Below are 19,339 nucleotides of genomic sequence, written 5' to 3'. Positions count from 1 at the left end.
AAAGTGGAGACCTTTACTACCTGGCCTTTTATGAAAGTTTGCTGGAAACTTAGAAAACCCTTGATGAAGGGCTGAGATGGCCGCTGTTTCCACACATTCCTCCACAAACACTTTCCCAAGTATGACGGGCCTGACTCTGTACATGTAAATGATACACAAAATCTCGATGATACACGGAGAGCTCCTTAGAATTTCATCCTTTTAGACAAAGACTTTTTTTCGTTAGTCTCAAAAGTCACAGCTTTAAAGTCAAATGGAAAATGGAAAAGCTCACAGGAGTGAGGCTTTCCTTGGGATTTCTCAAACACCGTGTTTCTCAGAGCGCGACCCAGTATTCGGGTAAATGACTGCCACTGTGAATGCCATAACACCGTTCTCTCCGGAAAGTGTGGGGTGTGCTGCCCTTGATTTGGAGTGTGGGAAGGAGGAAGTATTACCACTCACCCAACCTGACAAATGAGAAAACACATCCTTTAAAAGAATTGCGTTTGTTTTTAAGGGCCACACACAGAAGAGGGGAGAAGAGCCGAGATTCGTCTCTGCTCTACAGCAATCTCTTACACAAGTAAGGAAACTCTAGGCTGAGAAGCCCGCCCATAATGGCATCGAGTGTGTTTACAGTGTCACAAGCACAGGGAGCCACTCAGCACCCAGCGCTGGCCAGCTGCCTGTCGGAGACAAGTCCACGCGCTTAGTACTGTTATACACACGAATCTTTGCACGTGGGATATTTTAAGCTCCGCCCCCCAACCCCCGCCAAGCCAGTCAGTAAAATAGAGGGAAAAAACAAAAGAGACGCCTTCCTGTTTTCTCACCAAGCTGCTGCCGTCATATTCGCCGTTTCAGTAAATGTGAGATGCGGGGAGGAATAAAGGCCAGCAAACTCCAAAGAGCACTCGGGCTGGTCTCGCTTGTTAGGTACTTCTGGTGCCAAGGGCCACACACCCAGGAGACGGAGGTGTGGCGGAAACAGCCGACAAGGGTGGCTGGCGGCCTCCCCGCCCCCCCCCCCCCCCCCCAGGGCCGGGCCCCACGCTGCCGCCTCTCCCTGCTGTCGGGACTCCGAGCGGCTGGGCAGTCTCGCCGGGACTAGGGTCACAGCCCCGCTCGGGGCCCTCCTGCTCCCACCGCGGTGTCGGAGAGGGAGGGGCGGGAAGGCTCGACACCCTCGGCGCCCACCGGTGCCCGTCGGTACCCACCGTAGGGTGTCCCGCCGCTGCCCTCGCCTCCGCCGCCCGCCAGCTGCCGCCCCTGCAGCGGGGAGCCGCTCGGCTGCTCCTGGCAGACATAGATGGTCAAGCGGGGCCTCACCGACCTGCAACCAGAAGAGGCCACTCGTCAGCCCAGGGGTGAGGCCGCCCACAGGGGGCCAAGTAACTGCCGGAGCCTGAGCTCGATCTCCTTAGGAGGACTTTTCGGCATTATTTCATCACACAAAAGAATCCACGAAGAAAAAGGTAAAAACGCACCCCTCACGCCAACTATCACAGGCGGTCTCATCTGATGATCCAGACTCTAAACCATCGAGATGGTCTGTCAGATGCCGGTAAATTTAAGTTTCAAGATTAACTCGGCAATTTCAAATCAGTAAGATTCCACTTCAATGGAATTCTCATGCCACAAGTCTAGAAACAGCAACGACCGTAAATGGGCCTCAAGAGCCAGCATAATTTACAATCCCATCGTTGTCATTCACAATTACGACTTTACATTTTAGCAACTAATGTTTAGGAGGAGTCACATGACCTTGGAAAACCAGATTCTGTACCTCTCACCTAAACGAGAAGTCTGTTTTCTTGGAGACAAACCCAGCGGTCTTCAAGAATCAGTACCGCCCATGTGCATTCCTACTGTCTTACAGTCTACTCTGCCCCCATCAGTGCCTGCCTCTTATCTGGGCCCACCCTGGGGGTGCACACGAAACAGTCTCCTTGTGAGCACGATGGGGCCCAGGCCCCGCAGCACACGGGCACGCGCCAACCTGCCACGGGAACACGTTCTGCCCAAATTCCCCACAAAGAAGGATGCGTCTTTACTTCAAGCAAACCGTTCCTTTTAAACACAGTACTTTACCTTGACTTGAGTGAATTATAGAGCCGAATGCCATCGGCTGCACCACAAATTTGTACTAAATCCTCCTTTGTCAGTTTTAATAAGTCGGCACCTGGAGAACAGCAAAGAGAGATTCTTCTCAGAGACGTGGAAAAAACAAGCAGGACGGGCCGCTTGGAGCACCTGGCTTCAACACAGTGAACCCCCCCCTCAAAACCATCGCACCGCGGCCTCCATATACCCGCACACGCAAACTACACAAATGCAAGAGTGAGCGTACACAGTCCCTGTCCCAGAGAGCCTAAGACAAACGCTTCCATGTTCCAGGAGCTCAGCTAGGATGCCTGGGTGGCTCAGTCGGTTAAGCATCCGACCTAGGCTCGGGTCACGATCTCGCAGTCTGGGAGTTCAAGCCCCGCCCCAGCCAGGCTCTGTGCTGACAGCTCGGAGCCCGGAGCCTGCTTCGGATTCTGTATCTCCTTCTCTGCCCCAACCTCACTCATGCTCGCGCATGGTCTTTCTCAAAAATAAACATTAAAAAAAAAAAAAAAAAAAAAAAGGAGTCCAGAGGCCCAGAGGCGGGTGAATCAGATCGGTGAGCAGGGCCTTCCAGGGCTGTCTGGTCCTAGTACATAACTTCACCGCCCGCCTTGTTTTGGCTATCTGGCAGTTGTGTAGATAAACAGGATTCTGTGACCCCAGATAATTAACCTTGAGATCACAACAATAATGTTTTATTTGACAAGAAGAGGAAATGAAGTCTCAAGTTTTGGGGACCCACCCATTCACTCGAGATGGTAGCAGACCAAGGACTCGGCCTCTTCGTATCGCAACACGCACTGTAAAGTCAGGCCCCCTGCAGCCTGTCGCCGCAGCCGGTCTTAATACGAAGCATGGCACAGAACTGCACGTTATACCTTAAGAACTACGAACTCCCCCATAAATCACTGGTGAGCGTAAGTGTCACGGTATCCGAGATCCGCTTTAAAATATGACACAAAAGGGGGAGAGGGAGTGGCAGAGAGCAAGACTGACCGAAGGCTGGGACGGTTACACGGAGCTTCATCGTCCTCTACCTTGTGTGTCTGAATGTGTCCATGATCTTGCTCCCCCCACCCGCCCGCTATTAACACTCGAAATTTAGTTTATTGGTAGAATGTAAATGCTCTCTGGGATTAAGGCATGACTTCCCTGTAAAAAAGATCCACTTAGGTATGAAACAAGATAACGGAGTTATCTTTTCTATTTGAACACGAAAGCCTGACAACTCTCCAGCTTATAAAAGACCAGAGAAGCCCGGCTCCGTGAGGCGCGAGCCCCGGTGGTGTCACTGGACGGAGCGAAAAAAGCAAGACTGGCGGCTTCCCGATCTCTCCAGGGCCCACAGCCGTGCCCAGGGACGCTGTGCGTGCATCTCCCGGACGTGCACACGGAACAGGACGGACACTCGCGTGCACAGCCTTTTCCGGAGGTGAATGCCCCGGGGCTCAGAGCCGGTGGCCTCACCCTCCTCCCCGTCCTACTGCCAGGAAGCTCCAGGGCAAGAAACAGCGGGCGGCCGAGCGGGCTGCGTGAGCGCCACTCAAGGTGAAAAGAGCTTAAGACTCTCCAAACAGAAACGAAGGCCCTCCCGGGGTTCCCACTGCCAGGGCTTGCGGTCTGTGCTTCGCTCTTCGTGTGTCTTCCCACGAGGGTTCCAGACGCATCTTCCCCACACACGCTAACACTTTTAAATTTCCAATTTCTCACAGATAAAAGGTACAGTCATACAAAAATGTGGTTACCAGCTAGCAAGACTTTCATCCGGTAGTTCCATTTTATTTTTTTTTTTTCAACGTTTATTTATTTTTGGGACAGAGAGAGACAGAGCATGAACGGGGGAGGGGCAGAGAGAGAGGGAGACACAGAATCGGAAACAGGCTCCAGGCTCCGAGCCATCAGCCCAGAGCCCGACGCGGGGCTCGAACTCACGGACCGCGAGATCGTGACCTGGCTGAAGTCGGACGCTTAACCGACTGCGCCACCCAGGCGCCCCACCGGTAGTTCCATTTTAAAGAGACAAGGAGCTACACGGGAATGACTAATCGTGCACAACACTGCGGCAAGGGGCTGACAGAACAGAACCCGTCTTTGTGAAATCAAGCTCTCCCCTGGGCCAGGTGGGCGCACACACAGGCCTGTCCTCTCCAAAGGCTCGCGCCGTGGCCCCACACGGCCCTGCGGGCGGGGCAGAGTCACCACAAGGGTACCGCGGCCCGGGGATTCCCGGGGTGTTTGGCCAGGGTATGGTAGTTAGGCACAGGGTCCCAGGGCCACCGATGCCGGGGAAGTGCTGGTCCCGCCCTGTGTGGCGCATCTATCAGTGTCCCTCTAAAACAGGCTTCCTGCTGCACCGCCTGGAGGAAGCCCGCTTGGCCCCTTGTAAGAGCCCGTCTGCGTAGCTCACTCTGCAAGAAGACACTTAAGGATACAAAAGACACACCCGAGGAGATTCACATCTCATACTACCGCACAGCAAGAAAGAGGAATAAACTATTGATACGCCCACTCTGATGGACTCAAGGGCATTATGCTGAGGGGCGGGGAGGGGACGCCAACCACAAAGGTCACATACGGTGTGATTCCATTTACATCACAACATTCTCGAAAGGACAAAACCCAAGAGACAGAAAACAGATTAAGGATTGCCAGAGCAGGCACGGTGGGTGAGGGGTGCGGTAGCATGAAGGGAATCCTCGTGGGGCTGGTGTAACCCTGTATCCTAACTTCGGTAGTGGTCATACGAGCGCACGCTTGTGATAAAATGACACAGAACCATACAGACTCATTCCGCCCACGCCAATTGCCTGGTTTTGACGTCGTACTAACATTATGTGAGAAACCTAGCGAAGGGTACACAGAACATCTCTGTACGATCTTTGCAACTTACTGTAAAGCAAAAATTATTTCAAAATAAATTTAATACATGTAATAAAATGAAAAGCAATGCCCAGAACTATATACGCCTGTGCCAAAAGGCAGGCACGTAAGACTGGTGAAGCCACGGACTGTTCCGGAGTCAGGTTCCCACTACAAGAGGTATGCAGGGTGTTACCACTGGGCAAGGCCAGGTGACAGGTATGCAGGACTTCCCAGTACGTGTTGACAACTTACTATGGATCCAGAATTACTTCACATTTTTTCTTAAAAATTAAGGTTAATGAAAGTCCAGAAACAAGTACAAAACACTCACGTACACACACGCGCACAAAACATACCTGAAAAATTGGAAAACAGTCTTGTGTAAGAAGAGAATCGGTTTTTGAGCAGCCATTGTTGTGTTTCCTGGATCGTGGCTGAAGGCTGAAGTTGCTATTAACAAAGAAAACGAACATAAACAGAAAAAACAATTCAAACTTAATAAAAAATAATCCAAGTCCCTGGCGTGTTGTGAAGAACATTTAAACAAAACACAGAAACCCTGCAAGTTTAAAGTCCAAGAAGACCCAAGGGGAGCACAGGTCTGACTACCCAGAGACCCGAACAATGACTCGCGGCCCTGGAAGAGCCTTAAAAACGCAGGACCTTTACAGCCTCTGACGGGTTCAGGACAAAGATACTTACTTCACTAGAGGGCTGTGAAACTCCATCTCCCTGATGATTTGGGGAAGAAGAATTGCTAGGGAGAACGGAAGGAAGGAAAGGAGGATTATTACACACATATATTTAAATCAAGACGTTAAAAGGTGAATTTACTGTGGGACAGAGCATATAAATCTGCAAATTAACAATGTTGGCACCACCGGTCAGGGAGTGAACAGGACGATGCAATTAAGCCAGGAGGCTGTTTAATTTGCGCCTCCTCCTTCTCCAGCAGTTCTAGTAAGAACTTCCAGTTCTATGAAACATCATCTCCAAGGGCTTCATGAAAATGAAGGCTACGCATTCATTTTAGTAAGGAAAAAAATATGAGAATCCAAGATGAACAATTTGAAATTAACTGCAAAACACACACACTTTACTAAGGAGCTACAAGAAATGGTATAATGATCCTAAGCCAACACGGAAAGTGTCCCTTAATTAACACATTTATCCATCATTAAAGACGGGGACATTCAAGGCAGTGGAAGGAATAAACGGGTGCCGCCGTCCTCGGGTTCCTAAGGGAAAATGAAAACAAAGGCGACTCCACAGAGAGGGTGGCGCCTTCCTGGTCCTGTGCTCTGCCTCCTCTCTTAGCATCTGTCCTTCAATCGCTTCAGTTCTGACACTGACTGGTGACCGTCCTGGACCCACTGGGATGGGGACGGCTCCCGGACGGTGCGCGAGCCCACAACCCACCCCCGAAGTCATGACCGTCACGCCACCCAAGAGGACTCGGGACCGGGCTGTGACAGCAGAAGGGCCCCCACATGGGGACACACCAGTCCCTGGTCTCCCCGACGTTCCTCCTCTTACAGCGCAAACATCTACGACCTGAGCTGCCCACCAGTCTACTCCTCTGCTTGTCTTCTCATCAGACCCTGTCGCAGACCGGTCCCTGTGTTCCCTCAAAATGCGGATGTTGATCCCCACGCCCCACTCCCTGCATGACCGCACAAGGAGGCGGGGCTGTGGGGCAGGGACCAGGAAGGCGAGGTCCCACGGGCGTCCGCCCCATGGCGTGAGGACACAGGCAGCCGCCATGGCGGAGGGCCCCCGCCAGAGCCACCAGACCTCACGCTCCCAGCTCCACGACCTCGGGAGACGAGCTTGCACCGTCTCTAAGGCCCTGGGGGGCTGGTGTTCCCTTCACGGCGGCCAGGGTGGACCGTGACAGACCGCGTCGGGGCAGCCAGGGCGGAAGGAAGATAACCTCTCCCTCGGCAGTCTCCTGTAACTCTCCTTCCCAGCGAGAAGCTTCCAGCAACAGGGGGCCTCCGATGTGACCCGCCGGCATGAGCTCTTCGGCAGAGGGCGCCTGCGGCACCCCCACGCACAGGCCCCGGGGTCTCAGGTGCAATCCCAACCGAGAGGAACATGGAACGAGTCCACCGTCTCCGGGTCTAAAACCACAGTAAGGTTTTAGAAACGAAAAGCTCTTCAAGTTTAAAGACTCACCAATAAACGTAGTGTGTGTAGCAGGAGGGCAAAGGAACAGGGCAGAAAACAGCCCAGATATGGTGCGATTCAAGACCAATGAACGTCCTAAGAAAGGCAGTCTCAATACCTGCAAGCCCGTTCCACTGTGGCAACTCACCGTCCTTCTCTCTCCAGGACTCCACTAATGTTCCTTCTCTCTCACCTAGGATGTATCTGGAAAACGCCCCCTTTCCTACAACTTCCACAGTTGTGAACGTGTGAGGCACCAGGGCTGAGAACAGAAAGGCCAGCAGGCAAGGAAGAGACGACTTTCCTCTCAAACCGAGGCGGCCGGACCCCACCACTAAAGACTTCAGATCCGTGTCAACGAGCAGACGCCGTCAACCAAGGAGGGGATGGGACGGGGCACGGCCCGGGCCGCCCCGGGCGCACGCCGGCAGGAAGCAGTACCTGTCTGGGACGCTGCACGTGCCCTGCTGTGGGGAGGTGAAGGCGGGCGCTGTGGAAGGGCTGCTATTCACGTAGGCTGTGGGGGTATCGGGCCACGGAGAGCACTAAGGACAGAAACAGAAATAAATTAGCGAGCTGCTTTTAGAAGTGTATGAAGAAGTATTTCTGCAAGTCACTCTCTAGTCTGGCCAAATGCAAGGTCATAAAACACAAGACACTTGACACTCATCAAGGAACCTCACAGAAACATCAAATTCACTGCCGCGTGGCCTTTACGTGCCACCTGCGTCCATGCACGGACTCATCACGGGGAAGGCCTGAACTGAGGACAGCAGCGAAGACGTATGCAGGCATTCGAAATGTACACTTATGCACAGCCGGCTTTCAAGACCCCTCCCCTTCCTCTGTAGCGAGGGTCTCACAGGCACCTATCAAGGTTTAGGAACTGCAGAGGCAAGGACGGTTCGGAAGCATCCGACACGTATGGTGACCAGGACAGTGGCTCTGTCCCCCTAGTGCTCCTCTGCTCTCCTGCCCCAGCAGCACCCTCACCAGTACCCACTCGCCTCCTGGATTCCTTTAAGGTTAACAGTCCCCAGCCAAGCAAGGCAAGGCGGGCCTAGCGTCGAAACCCATCAACTGTGCACGGTGCTGCCTATGTCTCTCTACCGGTCTGCGCATGTCTACACACGCTTCTGGCTTCTCTCTTCTGAAAGGGGCATGGTGAACTAGGACAGCTTTCAGCCTAGGCACCATTCTGAGCACAGACAGAGCAAAGACACAGACACGTGCTATTACAATTAGGAGAAGTGGAAAAGCTAAGTCAAAAGCGTGCTGAGCAGGTCAGGGCGACCGAGGAGGAGCTTCAGACCTAAGCAGGAGTCCACCTCACTCCCTGACAGAGTCCTTAGAGTGAGTCCGTGGGAGGACGCGCTCGGTTGCCAGGCCCCCTTCGCGATCACCCTTCTCAGGTTTTACACAAAAAAGCCATCATGTCTCACCACGGCCAGGGGACAGAAGACCCTCCCCCAAACAAAGCAAAAGACCAAAGATATCGGGATAAATCAGAAAGTACATGACTCTAAAACAATGCTTCTGTATATGTCGGGTGGTTTTCAACTCCTTGCCTTCCAACACTTCAGGAATACCTAGCGTCAGCTGACACCTACTCAAGTAATCGACCAGATCATAAAAAATAGGTCACTGGGATTTGGGGCAAATGACTCAAAAGGAATTGCAAGACCTGAATGACACCACTCAAAGAAAAGTAAGCACGTCGAAACAAAGTTTCTTTTCTCTACAAAAAAAAAAAAAAAAAAAAAAAAAGACAAATGTAGAATGTGTCTGCATTCTGCCCTGTCTCATCCTTCAACAGGCATTTCCAATAACATTTCTATTTTTACATTTAACTGTTTATTAATAATTGTATAATTTGTTGTTTTGATAAACTGGTACCAACAATAAGTAGCTGGCTGGCTCAGTCAGGAGAGCACACAACTCTTGATCTCTGGGATGTGAGTTCAAGCCCCACATTGGGTGTAGAGTTTACTTTCAAAAACATTTCTCAACAGACTTAAGAGCCTTATGGTCAGAGAAAATATTAAATTTCAGTTTGAATACATCTGTCATAAAGAAGTAATTAGGGTGCTGGTTAAAGGATTTTCAGGCGTAAGAGTCTGTCGTATTGACATGAAATTATTTATGGCGAGTGGAAGAGAAAACAGATCAAGGAGGAAGAATGGGATAAAATTTCAGGCATAACTACAGAGCTCCATCATGAACTTTTTATTTAACATTTACTTATTTTTGAGAGAGAGACGGAGAGGGAGAGAGAAAGCGAGTGGGGGGGGGGGGGGCAGAGAGAGAGGGAGACACAGGATCCAAAGCAGGCTCCAGGCTCTGAGCTGTCAGCACAGAGCCCAAAATGGGGCTCGAACCCACGAACCATGAGATCATGACCTGAGCCATCACCGACTGAGCCAGCCAGGTGGCCCCATCATGAACTTTTTAAATGAACAACAGTTGGGTGTTAAATTGCTATGGTATTTAAATTCGGCAGGATACACTTTGAAAAGCAACGTCATAGTTGTATCTTAAATCGACCACCCATTATGTGTCCCCTCGAAAATGGGAAAATTGACCAGAGTGTTCCAACTACTACCAACTTTCAAAAAGAAATCTCATCTGCCCAGAGAGCACCACTGAACTTACTGCACGCACACCAATTTCACTGTAAGTGGCCTTTTACGCATCAGTGCCCACTCCCCTGCAACTAGGTCGTTTCTCTTTCCATCTCACAAAGTAACACCGCCTCATCTTGCAGTCTGAGGAGCCCAACTGGCAGATCTAGCAAGTTCTAGGTGTCACATGTTCACGGTCCTCTCCACTACCTGGAAGACGGTTCCCTTGCTACACCATAAAAACTATGACCATGTCGCATAACATGTACATCTAAATAAGGTAAACCTTTTAGTACTAAGTCTCCCCAAATCTGTTCATCACTGCCAGCTGTCTGAGGAAATGAAGCCATCAAAAGCTCCAAGTTAACACGGCACAGTAATACGGCAGGGACACCAAATTTATGAAACCTCCATAGACACACCTACTTCACTTTTACACAACGAGATTCCTTCACCAGTAGGAAAGCAGGGATGCTAACAGCTTACTTCTAAAACCTGCCCAATAAATATGAGGCTTGACTCACTGAACACCAGGAAACCAGTGAAAACTGGTCCTGTTGGGAGGCCTCGGCTTCTAAGAAAATGATGGGTGCCAAGTTCTTAAATGGCCAGGCTGAATGAAACACCAAGGCCCGCTCTCTATTTTATAGGTTTCTCTTGCAGTCTCAACTGGAGAGGGGAAGGGCATACCCACGAAGATTTTCACAATGTTTCTTCTACCCTGTCGTGCTTCCCTGTCTTTAAGCAATGGGGGGTGGGGGACACCTCGCTGCCTCAGTCATGAGAGGGTACGACTCTTGATCTCAGCACCCCACGTTGCGGGGAGAGACTACTCAAAAATAAAAATCTCTAAAATAAAAAATAAATAAAAAATAAAAGAAAGCGGGCACCTGGGTGGCTCAGTTGGTTAAGCATCCCACTTCGGCTCAGATCATGATCTCACGGTTCGAGAGTTCTAGCCCCGCATCGGGCTCTGTGCTGACAGCTCAGAGCCGGGAGGTTGCTTCAGAGTCTGCGTCTCCCTCTCTCTCTGCCCCTCCCCCATCCTCTCTCAAAAATAAACATTAAAAAAAAATTTAAACAAACAAATAAAAAAAAAATAAGCAACGGTGCAGTGCCCACGTTCCTGAGGAAAGCCTGTGATTCATTATGGCTCCAGCAATACCCGGCTTGGACTGGTGTGGGCACGGTTTCAGTGCACCGTGAACAAAGTCCCTCCCCAGGTAGACTGGAGAATGCTGGCCCGTTTTAGACCGTAGACATTGGCAGCCTGATCTGAGCCAGTAAAATACAGCTCAGGGACAAAGACCAACAGACACATTAAAGGGGTTATCGTGCAGCAGCTGGCCAGAGCCAGCTGTAGGGCCTCTACTCAGCGTGGGACCATTTCAAACAGCACCTGGTAACAGGTGAGCCTGCCGTGCTTTCCTAACGAAGGCCAAGTGTAACTACCCAAGAACTGTAAGAAATGCTGGCCTGCCTTTGTAGGTACTCGCACAAATATACGAAATGCTGTGGACTTTTTTAGAGGAACTAATCTGTACTTTTTCTTCAACAGGTTTCAAAGAGGAGCTCTCGCCACCCCCTACGAGTATCTTAACCAAACCAAATACAGCCCAGGGCAGCAAGCAACACGCTCTAGGAAGATGTGAAATCCCAGGCCAGTGAACTGCTGACGTTTTGCATACTTTAGACTTAAGAGTCATTAATAATTTACCAACAATTCTACCACCTCCAGATTAGCTCCGGACTATAATAGATTTCCTCAATTTACGAGTTATCAGAACGCATTCCTTTTAATTAAATAGTTTCTAACAAGAAAGGAAAAGCAACTTGAGTTACCAGGATCTCCCCAGAAAAGTTTACTGAGAACGATTTGCGAGTCTTCTGCTGGGAAATGCAAAGAAGATTGAAAAATATAAAACTGAAGGGGGCCCAGGGGACCCTGGGGAGGGAGCATATAGTGGTCCACACAAGCTTTGATCCAAATCAGAAAAGCCCAGTTAAAGAAAACGCATTATGTGCGCTCCCTATCCAGACATCCACTTTTCTGTTTTACTGCACAAAGAAGCACTTGAAATATTTTCACTCAATGCTTTGATCTGGAAATGAGGGTCCTGTGATAAGGCCTGTGACTTTCATATTCTACAGAGAATTGCATACACACGTGTTAAGAGTGAAAACGTCACGTCTGGCACCTTGATTTTACAAACACTGCCATGATGAGTAGAGTAGCCATGAATACAGATGATGACTTTTGAAAATTACTGAACGCTCTGTGTTCACATTTACTGCGGGTACCCGGTGATCTAAGTTGAAGTAACAAGAGAATGCTCTGTGGACTGTTAGATGAAGAGCTGTGTCGTCAAATAAAGACATGCTGTACTTAAGGTGACAAAGCCAAAACCCTCGACTGCGTGTCGGGAGAACCAGGTCTCAGTGGAGCAAGATGCACTCGCTGTTCTGGCCCGAAGCACAAAGTCACAATGCAGGAGCCAAGAGGAAACACTGATGCAAAGACTTTTTTCTACCAGTGCTGCCAAACAGGCTTTTAAAAGCACAGACAGACACACATTCTTAAACTACATGCAGGGAAATGTGACACAAAGTATCGCCTGTTAATGTCAAGCTTGCTGCCACCATTTCTCTAGATATGCATTGCATTTTCTTATCAGTTGTACACATGAGAAAGCAAAACCTTTTTTAATTACACAAAAATGATCAACTCTTTTACTAAAGAGAGTATTTTCCATTAATTTCAATGCTCTTGAAGGAAGTGTGTGTGCAAAGGAGAGACAGGGAGGGAGGGAGGAAGGAAGGGAAGGAGGAAGGGAGGGAACACATTTCTGAGTGTCGTTTTTCCTTCCAAAACCACCCAATACGGTCAACTTTGTTTTAAAGTGTTAGATTTAGGAAATTTTCCTCAGTGAGGAACAAACGGAAAGCAGGAAGTCTAAACAAAAGCAAATTAAATCAAGACAAGGACATCAAAAACAAATTTGGCGTTACTTTTCGGTGGAAGTTGATCCTATATCTAACACTGCACAAGGTTTCCTGCACAATGAGAAGAGAAGCAGAAGTCCCTTACACTGCCTCGCTTTGCCAGAGAATCACCGTAGTCTGCTGGCAAAGTCCGCTTGCTGGACTTTTTCTGCTCATGTTCAACTGCATCTTCAATTATAGGCTCAAGCCTCATCTGGACAAACACCAAAGATTGGGATCAATGTCTTTTCATTACACAGAGAAAGATCTAATACCCTGTTTTAGGTCTCTGCAGTCCAATTAAACAAATGTATGACTAGCAGGATTCAAAGTTAAAGAAAATGCAAAACCCCAGCAGTGACAAAAATCAGACATTCTAGGCCCCGACTTAATCTCTTGACAACTTTCGAGGTTTGTAAGGTCTGTTTCTGAGACCCGATTGGGATTTCAGCATCTTCATTCCGGGCCCCACCCAGGAAACTAATCTGTTAACATCCCCCAGTTTAAATAAAACACCTTCCCCCCAAATTTCACAGAGAACGTTATGTCAGCCCACCGCCCAATCTTCCCAACCCTCGGTGGCGAAACCCCTCCTTAGAGTGCTGCTGTGCAGACTGCTGCGTGTTTCTCTTCAGAAACCGGAGCGCTGCTGGGCGGGCGTTACCTCCGTGAGGATGGTGGTGTCGTAGGACGGCTGGTACTTCTCCTTCTCGTGAGCGGTCCTCTTCTCCATCTTCTCTCGGTCCGTTTTTTGTTTCCTGTCTGCACCTTTAGGCTTAAACACAAGGCAGAGGGTTTCGTCCAGCAGGCTGAAGACGGAACATTTACCAGCAGCACGGGGCCTTACTTATCACTAACAGCCTTTCTCTCTCTTACCTTAAACACTTTGATTTGGCAGCTAGCTGAGTGTAGATGATCTGTGTATTCTCCATTTTCGTTCTGCTTAAAGGTGTCGACCTGGATCCTGAAAGGCACTCCCTTCTCGCCTCCGTGCTTCCGTGGAGTGAATTCTGTGCTGATGCAGTGCACCTGGAAAACAACTCAAGCTGAAGGGGACTCAGAGAACCGTCTACGGAGTCCCCTTCTATTTTACTCCTTCTTGGACGTCCTGCCACAGCCGTACATTCAAGATCTTTTCAAACCAACCCCTGCATATTAGTCGGATGCCCGTCATGAATTTCTCTGTACGGCTCTCCTCTCACGAATCCAACTGGGCCTTTCTGGACTTTCCCCGCTCCAACGCCTCCTGTCCTTTAATGCAGGACTTGTTCCAATCACGGGTACTCTCCTACCTCCACTCTGGACTGAATGATGCTCTCAGACGCAGGGTCCTCGGCCTCGCACACGGCTCAGTCCACGGCAACGGACACCTCAACGTCGAGGGCTTCCGTTTGTCCGCCCTCTCCCGCCACCACCTTGCCTAGCCAGCCCATCCCCTCACTGCCAGGCCTACATACGCCAACTGTGAGACCGACCACCTGGGCAGTGGCCACCTTCCCCAGAGCCCACTACTCACCCTGCCTGTGTGAGCTAACTCCTCTGTCAGCCTTCAAAGTGCACTGAGGACAAGGCTCATTTCCCACCACTTCTGTTCCTCTTCCAATACCAGTACAAGGTCAGCTAATACGAACCATGTCCCTAGTGATTATTAGTTGATGGGAGATACTATTTGGTAGGCCACAAAAACACAAAATACTAAAGATTCTTTACAGTTCACACAAATGAGAGCCTACTTAGGCTCATCAGCAATCACGCAATTTCCCTTTCTGCCTGAAGATTACCTAACTCGGTAGTTTTAATAACACCATACACAAATTTGAACACAGAGGGTATAAAAATTACTACTAAGTATATTTTACACATATTATATTTATGTTTTGAAAAAACTCATCTCTTAGGGATACGAACTGGGTACTTAGGGTGAAATGAAATGCCTGGGAGTTGCTCTAAAGTACTCCATCAACAACAAAAACCATTATTCTTCTTCTCTCTTCATTCTTCTTCTCCTCTCACTTTGGTGGGGGTTTGACATTTTCAATATTAGAATGTCTTTAAATAATGGCAGAAGGTGGGGCGCCTGGGTGGCTCAGTCGGTTAAGCGTCCGACTTCGGCTCAGGTCATGATCTCACGGTCCGTGAGTTCGAGCCCCGCATCGGGCGCTGTGCTGACGGCTCGGAGCCTGGAGCCTGTTTCAGATTCTGTGTCTCCCTCTCTCTCTGACCCTCCCCCGTTCATGCTCTGTCTCTCCCTGTCTCAAAAATAAATAAATGTTAAAAAAAAAAAAATTAAAAAAAATAAATAAAAATAAATAAATAATGGCAGAAGGAATCTTGAGCTGTACACTTTTTTCAATCTCACCCTTTATTTTTTTAAGTAAACTCTATGCCCAACGTGGGGCTCGAACTTACAACCCCAAAATCAAGAGTCGCATGCTCTATGGGCTGAGCCAGCCAGGTGCCCTAATCCTACGCTTTTAAAAACAGCAGCTTTTGGGGGGTGCCTGGGTGGCTCAGTTGGTTAAGCGTCCGATTCCTGGTTTTGGTTCAGGTCATTGTGTCGTGATTTATGAGTTTGAGTCCCTAGCTGGGCTCTGTGCTGACAGTGCAGAGCCTGCTTGGGATTCTGTCTCCCTCTCTCTCTGCCCCTCCCCCTGCTTGCTCTCTATTTCTGTGTCAAAATAAATAAAAATAACCTTAAAAAAAAAAAAAACACCTTTTGTTTCGAAGGGGCACATGCATCCCAATGTTTACAGCAGCAGTATCAACAATAGCCAAAGTATGGAAAGAGCCCAAATGTCCATCGATGGATGAATGGACAAAGAAGACGTGGTATATATATATACAATGGAGTATTACTCGGCAATCAAAAAGAACGAAATCTTGCCATTTGCAACTATGTGGATGGAACTGGAGGGTATTATGCTAAGTGAAATTAGTCAGAGAAAGACAAATATCCTACGACTTCACTCATATGAGGACTTTAAGATACAAAACAGATGAACGAACATAAGGGAAGGGAGCAAAAATAATATAAAAACAGGGAGGGAGACAAAACATAAGACTCTTGAATATAGACAACAAACTGAGGGTTGCTGGAGGGGTTGTGAAAGGGGGGATGGGCCAAATGGGTAAGGGGCATTAAGGAATCTACTCTTGAAATCATTGTTGTACTATATGCTAACTTGGATGTAAATTAAAAAATAAATTAAAAAAAACCCAGGAGCTTTTGCTCAAGAGAAATACATCTTACGAGAAATGGAAGTTTTAATTAGAAGTTTTGATTAGTGTTATTACCAATGGTAAAAGTAGTTTGAGTAATAGGTTAGTCTATAAATGACGGATTTAGTAGGATAACCCCAACTTCACTTTATACACACACGTATACAGTTATGTGTACGTAGGTTGAAAAATATACACATCTAGAAGACATTATAAGATAGTTTACAAACAAGCATTTAAAGAAGAGAACATTGTGTGTCAAGAATTCAAGCTCATCCATGGTCCTTCAGATGACCAGGCTGGTGGACTTCTAATAAGGTAAAACTCCAAACCTGAATGAAAGCAGACGTGCGCTTTGCAGGGTCCCACAGAAATTCAACCGCATTTAACTGGCTTGGATTTGTCCTGGTGTCAATTATTCCCACAGACATTGGAATATCTGTATTTTAAGAAGAAGTTACACAGAAACTCATCTACTACAAATAACTGAAAAGCTTACAACTTTATATCATTACGTGCAAATGAAATCATTCAACACCTCCACGCTGAACCTCTTCCTTCAACGTTCCCATGGTCAACCACACTAACACCCAAGCCCGCCCAACGTGCACGAGACTTTCTCCCACCATGGTTTCTATTTCACTTCATTCAACGCACGATGGATGTGCCAATCGAGAACTAAATAAATGGTTTCAAACTCAAAATTCCTGACTCAGGTTCTTTTAGCACCAAAAAAACCCACTTCATTTCTAAGTACAGAACAACTCAGGGCACGCAGGACCCACTAACACCAAAACTCTCTCCTCACAGTTAAACATGCTGCCAACACAGTGACAGGCACGGCTGACCAACCGCCGTCTCTCCAGAGTCTTCTGACAGCCACTCGTACCTAAATCGAGAAGTCTGTCTCCAGGGCGATTCCACTTCCAGCCTTCGAGTTGCTGATGCTCCGTGTACTGCAGCCGTCTGTCATGGAATACAACTCTTATGATGCTCTATGGAGTAAGTGGGGAAAATGAGCACTTTTAAGCTATTCCAGCTAAAATGCAGAAGTGTTTTCACTTCTTATGCATTAACCTATAATAGACGAGCATGCAAGGAAAATTCTGCTTTCAACATTTTCTAAGTGAACTGCTTTGTTCTTGGAATATGTAGATTACGGGTATAATTATTCGGTGCAAAAAGAATTACAACTCAGAAATAAAAAGCACAAATAAAATGATCACTTAGGTAAAATTTTTATTTAAAAAGTTGACATCGCAACTCAAAATTAAGGTACACGTCCATAAAATCAGAGAGCCAGAATTTGACTTCTATGAAGAAAACATCAGATTACAAAAATGAAAGGGCAGTATAAGCAGACAGAAACCCGGGCACAATGGCAAAACTATTTAAAATAATAGTTAAAAACTGAGGGTTTTTTTTTTTGTTTTTTTTTTTTTTACAGATAGTCAAAGACAAGTACTGAGTAATATACAGAAATGCTGAATCGCTGTACCTTACAACTGAAACTAATATAACACTGCATGTTAATTATACTTCAATAAAATGAAAAACTAAAAAGATAGTCAAGGGACAGGTGGGAGAATGTGCCCACACCCACCAAGAAAAGAACATACATGCTAAAGTCATTCTCTACTATTTACGTGCAAGAGGTTATCTGAGGTAAGCAGTGGGGGGAAGTTCCGCCCACAGGCAAACTTCATCCAAACACTCCGGTTCCCAGGGAAGACTTTACTCCACACACTTGAGGCCAGTTCTCCGCTCTCCACCCATCCCTCCTTCACTTCCCACACGTTTCAGGTGCCAATGATTGTTTGGTTCCAGAAACAAGAAAACAGGTCATGCAATGTCTTCAGATACTAGTGTTTCTGACGCATTTATAAGCAACTTTCTCATGATGCAGTAAGATCATCATGTTTCCAGTCTACGCTCTTGTTTGACTAGGAAATAATCTGTTAGCAACACATACAAATACTACTTTAGTGCCTTGCTTTCCCTACCCACCAGGGTACTGCCCAAAATGTGGCAGAATGGAGAAATATTTTGAAGGAAACTATTAAAAAGCAGCAGTATTTTAATGTGAAATACAGTTGACCCTCGACAGCACAGGGGTTGGAGGCGCTGAACCCTCCCACAGTAGAAAATCCACGTGTAACTTTGGACTCCCCCAAAACAACTACTTAATAGCCGACTGTTTACCAGTTTACCGGTAACATCGACAGCTGAGTAACACACATCTTGTGCATTCTTACAATAAAGTAAGCTAGAGAAAACAAACTTATACTAAAAAATCGTAAGAGAAAATACATTCACAGTACTACGCTGTGTATATTGAAAAAATCTGCTCCTAAGTGGACCCGCGCAGTTCGAACCCTTGTTGTTCAAGGGTCAACTGTAGTTTACAAAGAGGCCAAAACAGTCACTGGGAGCAAAGTGGAAATCTATAAAGGCACAGTCACAGCTCTGGTTCGTGCCACCCACCTTGCCACCTGCACCCATGTCTGCGGGGCCTGCCCGGCCGTCCACCAGCACCCACGTGACACCACCATCCGCGGGCAGTGAAGACCTCACGGGGAAGGTGCACGGGCTGGCGGGGGCCTTGGGTCACGTTGCCCAGCAGGCCGAACTCAGAATAAGGTGCAGCACAGAAATGTCATGATTTTGATTCTTTCGTATTTAGTGAGAACCAGATCGAATGCACAAATTCAGATGAAAATAGTATGAGAATATCGGTATCAGATTTAAGAGCTTGACTAAACCTCATTCTAGGAGGCCAGACTAAGATGGCACAGTAAAGAATATTAGAACCAGAGTTAAGAAGTGGCAGCCTATTAAAAAAAAAAACTTATTGGGGCGCCTGGGTGGCGCAGTTGGTTAAGCGTCCGACTTCAGCCAGGTCACGATCTCGCGGTCCGGGAGTTCGAGCCCCGCGTCAGGCTCTGGGCTGATGGCTCAGAGCCTGGAGCCTGTTTCCGATTCTGTGTCTCCCTCTCTCTCTGCCCCTCCCCCATTCATGCTCTGTCTCTCTCTGTCCCAAAAATAAATAAACGTTGAAAAAAAAATTTAAAAACTTATGTGAACTTGGAAGGGGAAAAGAAAGTCAAACACCAAGAGAGCCAGCAGGGGAAAGGGGCCCTAACAGCAAGAACGAGCAAAGCGAGCACATCACCAAGGCTACTGAGCACGGTCAAGTTCCAAAGCACCTCTGCCGACCCGGCATTTGTTCCCTAAGATGCCCCCACCATAGCAGACTCAAAGATCGTGGAGTCAGGAAATTAGACACCAGATTGCTGCACAGTACTTCTGGGATATATATTGCAGATAAAAAAAGGGTGGGCTTCTTAAGAAATTCACCCTGCAGTCCTCTGGCAGGAGCAGACTGTTGCTCTGAG

At 47.9% G+C, this 19,339-nt stretch overlaps 2 protein-coding genes across 3 annotated transcripts in view; one reads left to right on the top strand and one right to left on the bottom strand.

Annotated features, from left to right (window-relative positions):
- The window catches only part of FBXL2 (F-box and leucine rich repeat protein 2), a 112,810-nt gene extending 101,034 nt beyond the window's left edge, over positions 1–11,776 (top strand). Inside the window, exon 16 of the transcript XR_005791885.1 lies at positions 11,302–11,776. The gene's annotated coding sequence lies outside the window, so the exon portion shown is untranslated. The remainder of the gene's footprint in view (positions 1–11,301) is intronic.
- The window catches only part of UBP1 (upstream binding protein 1), a 52,791-nt gene that overhangs the window by 7,028 nt on the left and 26,424 nt on the right, over positions 1–19,339 (bottom strand). The window contains exons 4-13 of one of the 2 annotated variants that reach the window (XM_040479648.1): positions 16,834–16,939; positions 16,277–16,383; positions 13,602–13,754; positions 13,390–13,500; positions 12,832–12,939; positions 7,564–7,667; positions 5,656–5,710; positions 5,310–5,403; positions 2,074–2,164; positions 1,200–1,315 (exon numbers count right to left, since the gene is read on the bottom strand). In XM_040479648.1, coding sequence (XP_040335582.1) covers positions 1,200–1,315; positions 2,074–2,164; positions 5,310–5,403; positions 5,656–5,710; positions 7,564–7,667; positions 12,832–12,939; positions 13,390–13,500; positions 13,602–13,754; positions 16,277–16,383; positions 16,834–16,939 — 1,045 coding nt within the window. The remainder of the gene's footprint in view (positions 1–1,199; positions 1,316–2,073; positions 2,165–5,309; positions 5,404–5,655; positions 5,711–7,563; positions 7,668–12,831; positions 12,940–13,389; positions 13,501–13,601; positions 13,755–16,276; positions 16,384–16,833; positions 16,940–19,339) is intronic. The other variant, XM_040479649.1, reaches the window with a different exon arrangement.

Source organism: Herpailurus yagouaroundi, unplaced genomic scaffold (genome assembly GCF_014898765.1).
Source record: "Herpailurus yagouaroundi ecotype Mexico unplaced genomic scaffold, PumYag 159, whole genome shotgun sequence".
Taxonomy (NCBI): Eukaryota; Metazoa; Chordata; class Mammalia; order Carnivora; family Felidae; genus Herpailurus; species Herpailurus yagouaroundi.
The sequence above is the reverse complement of the archived record's forward strand: the minus strand, read 5'-3'. Positions and strand labels throughout refer to the sequence as shown.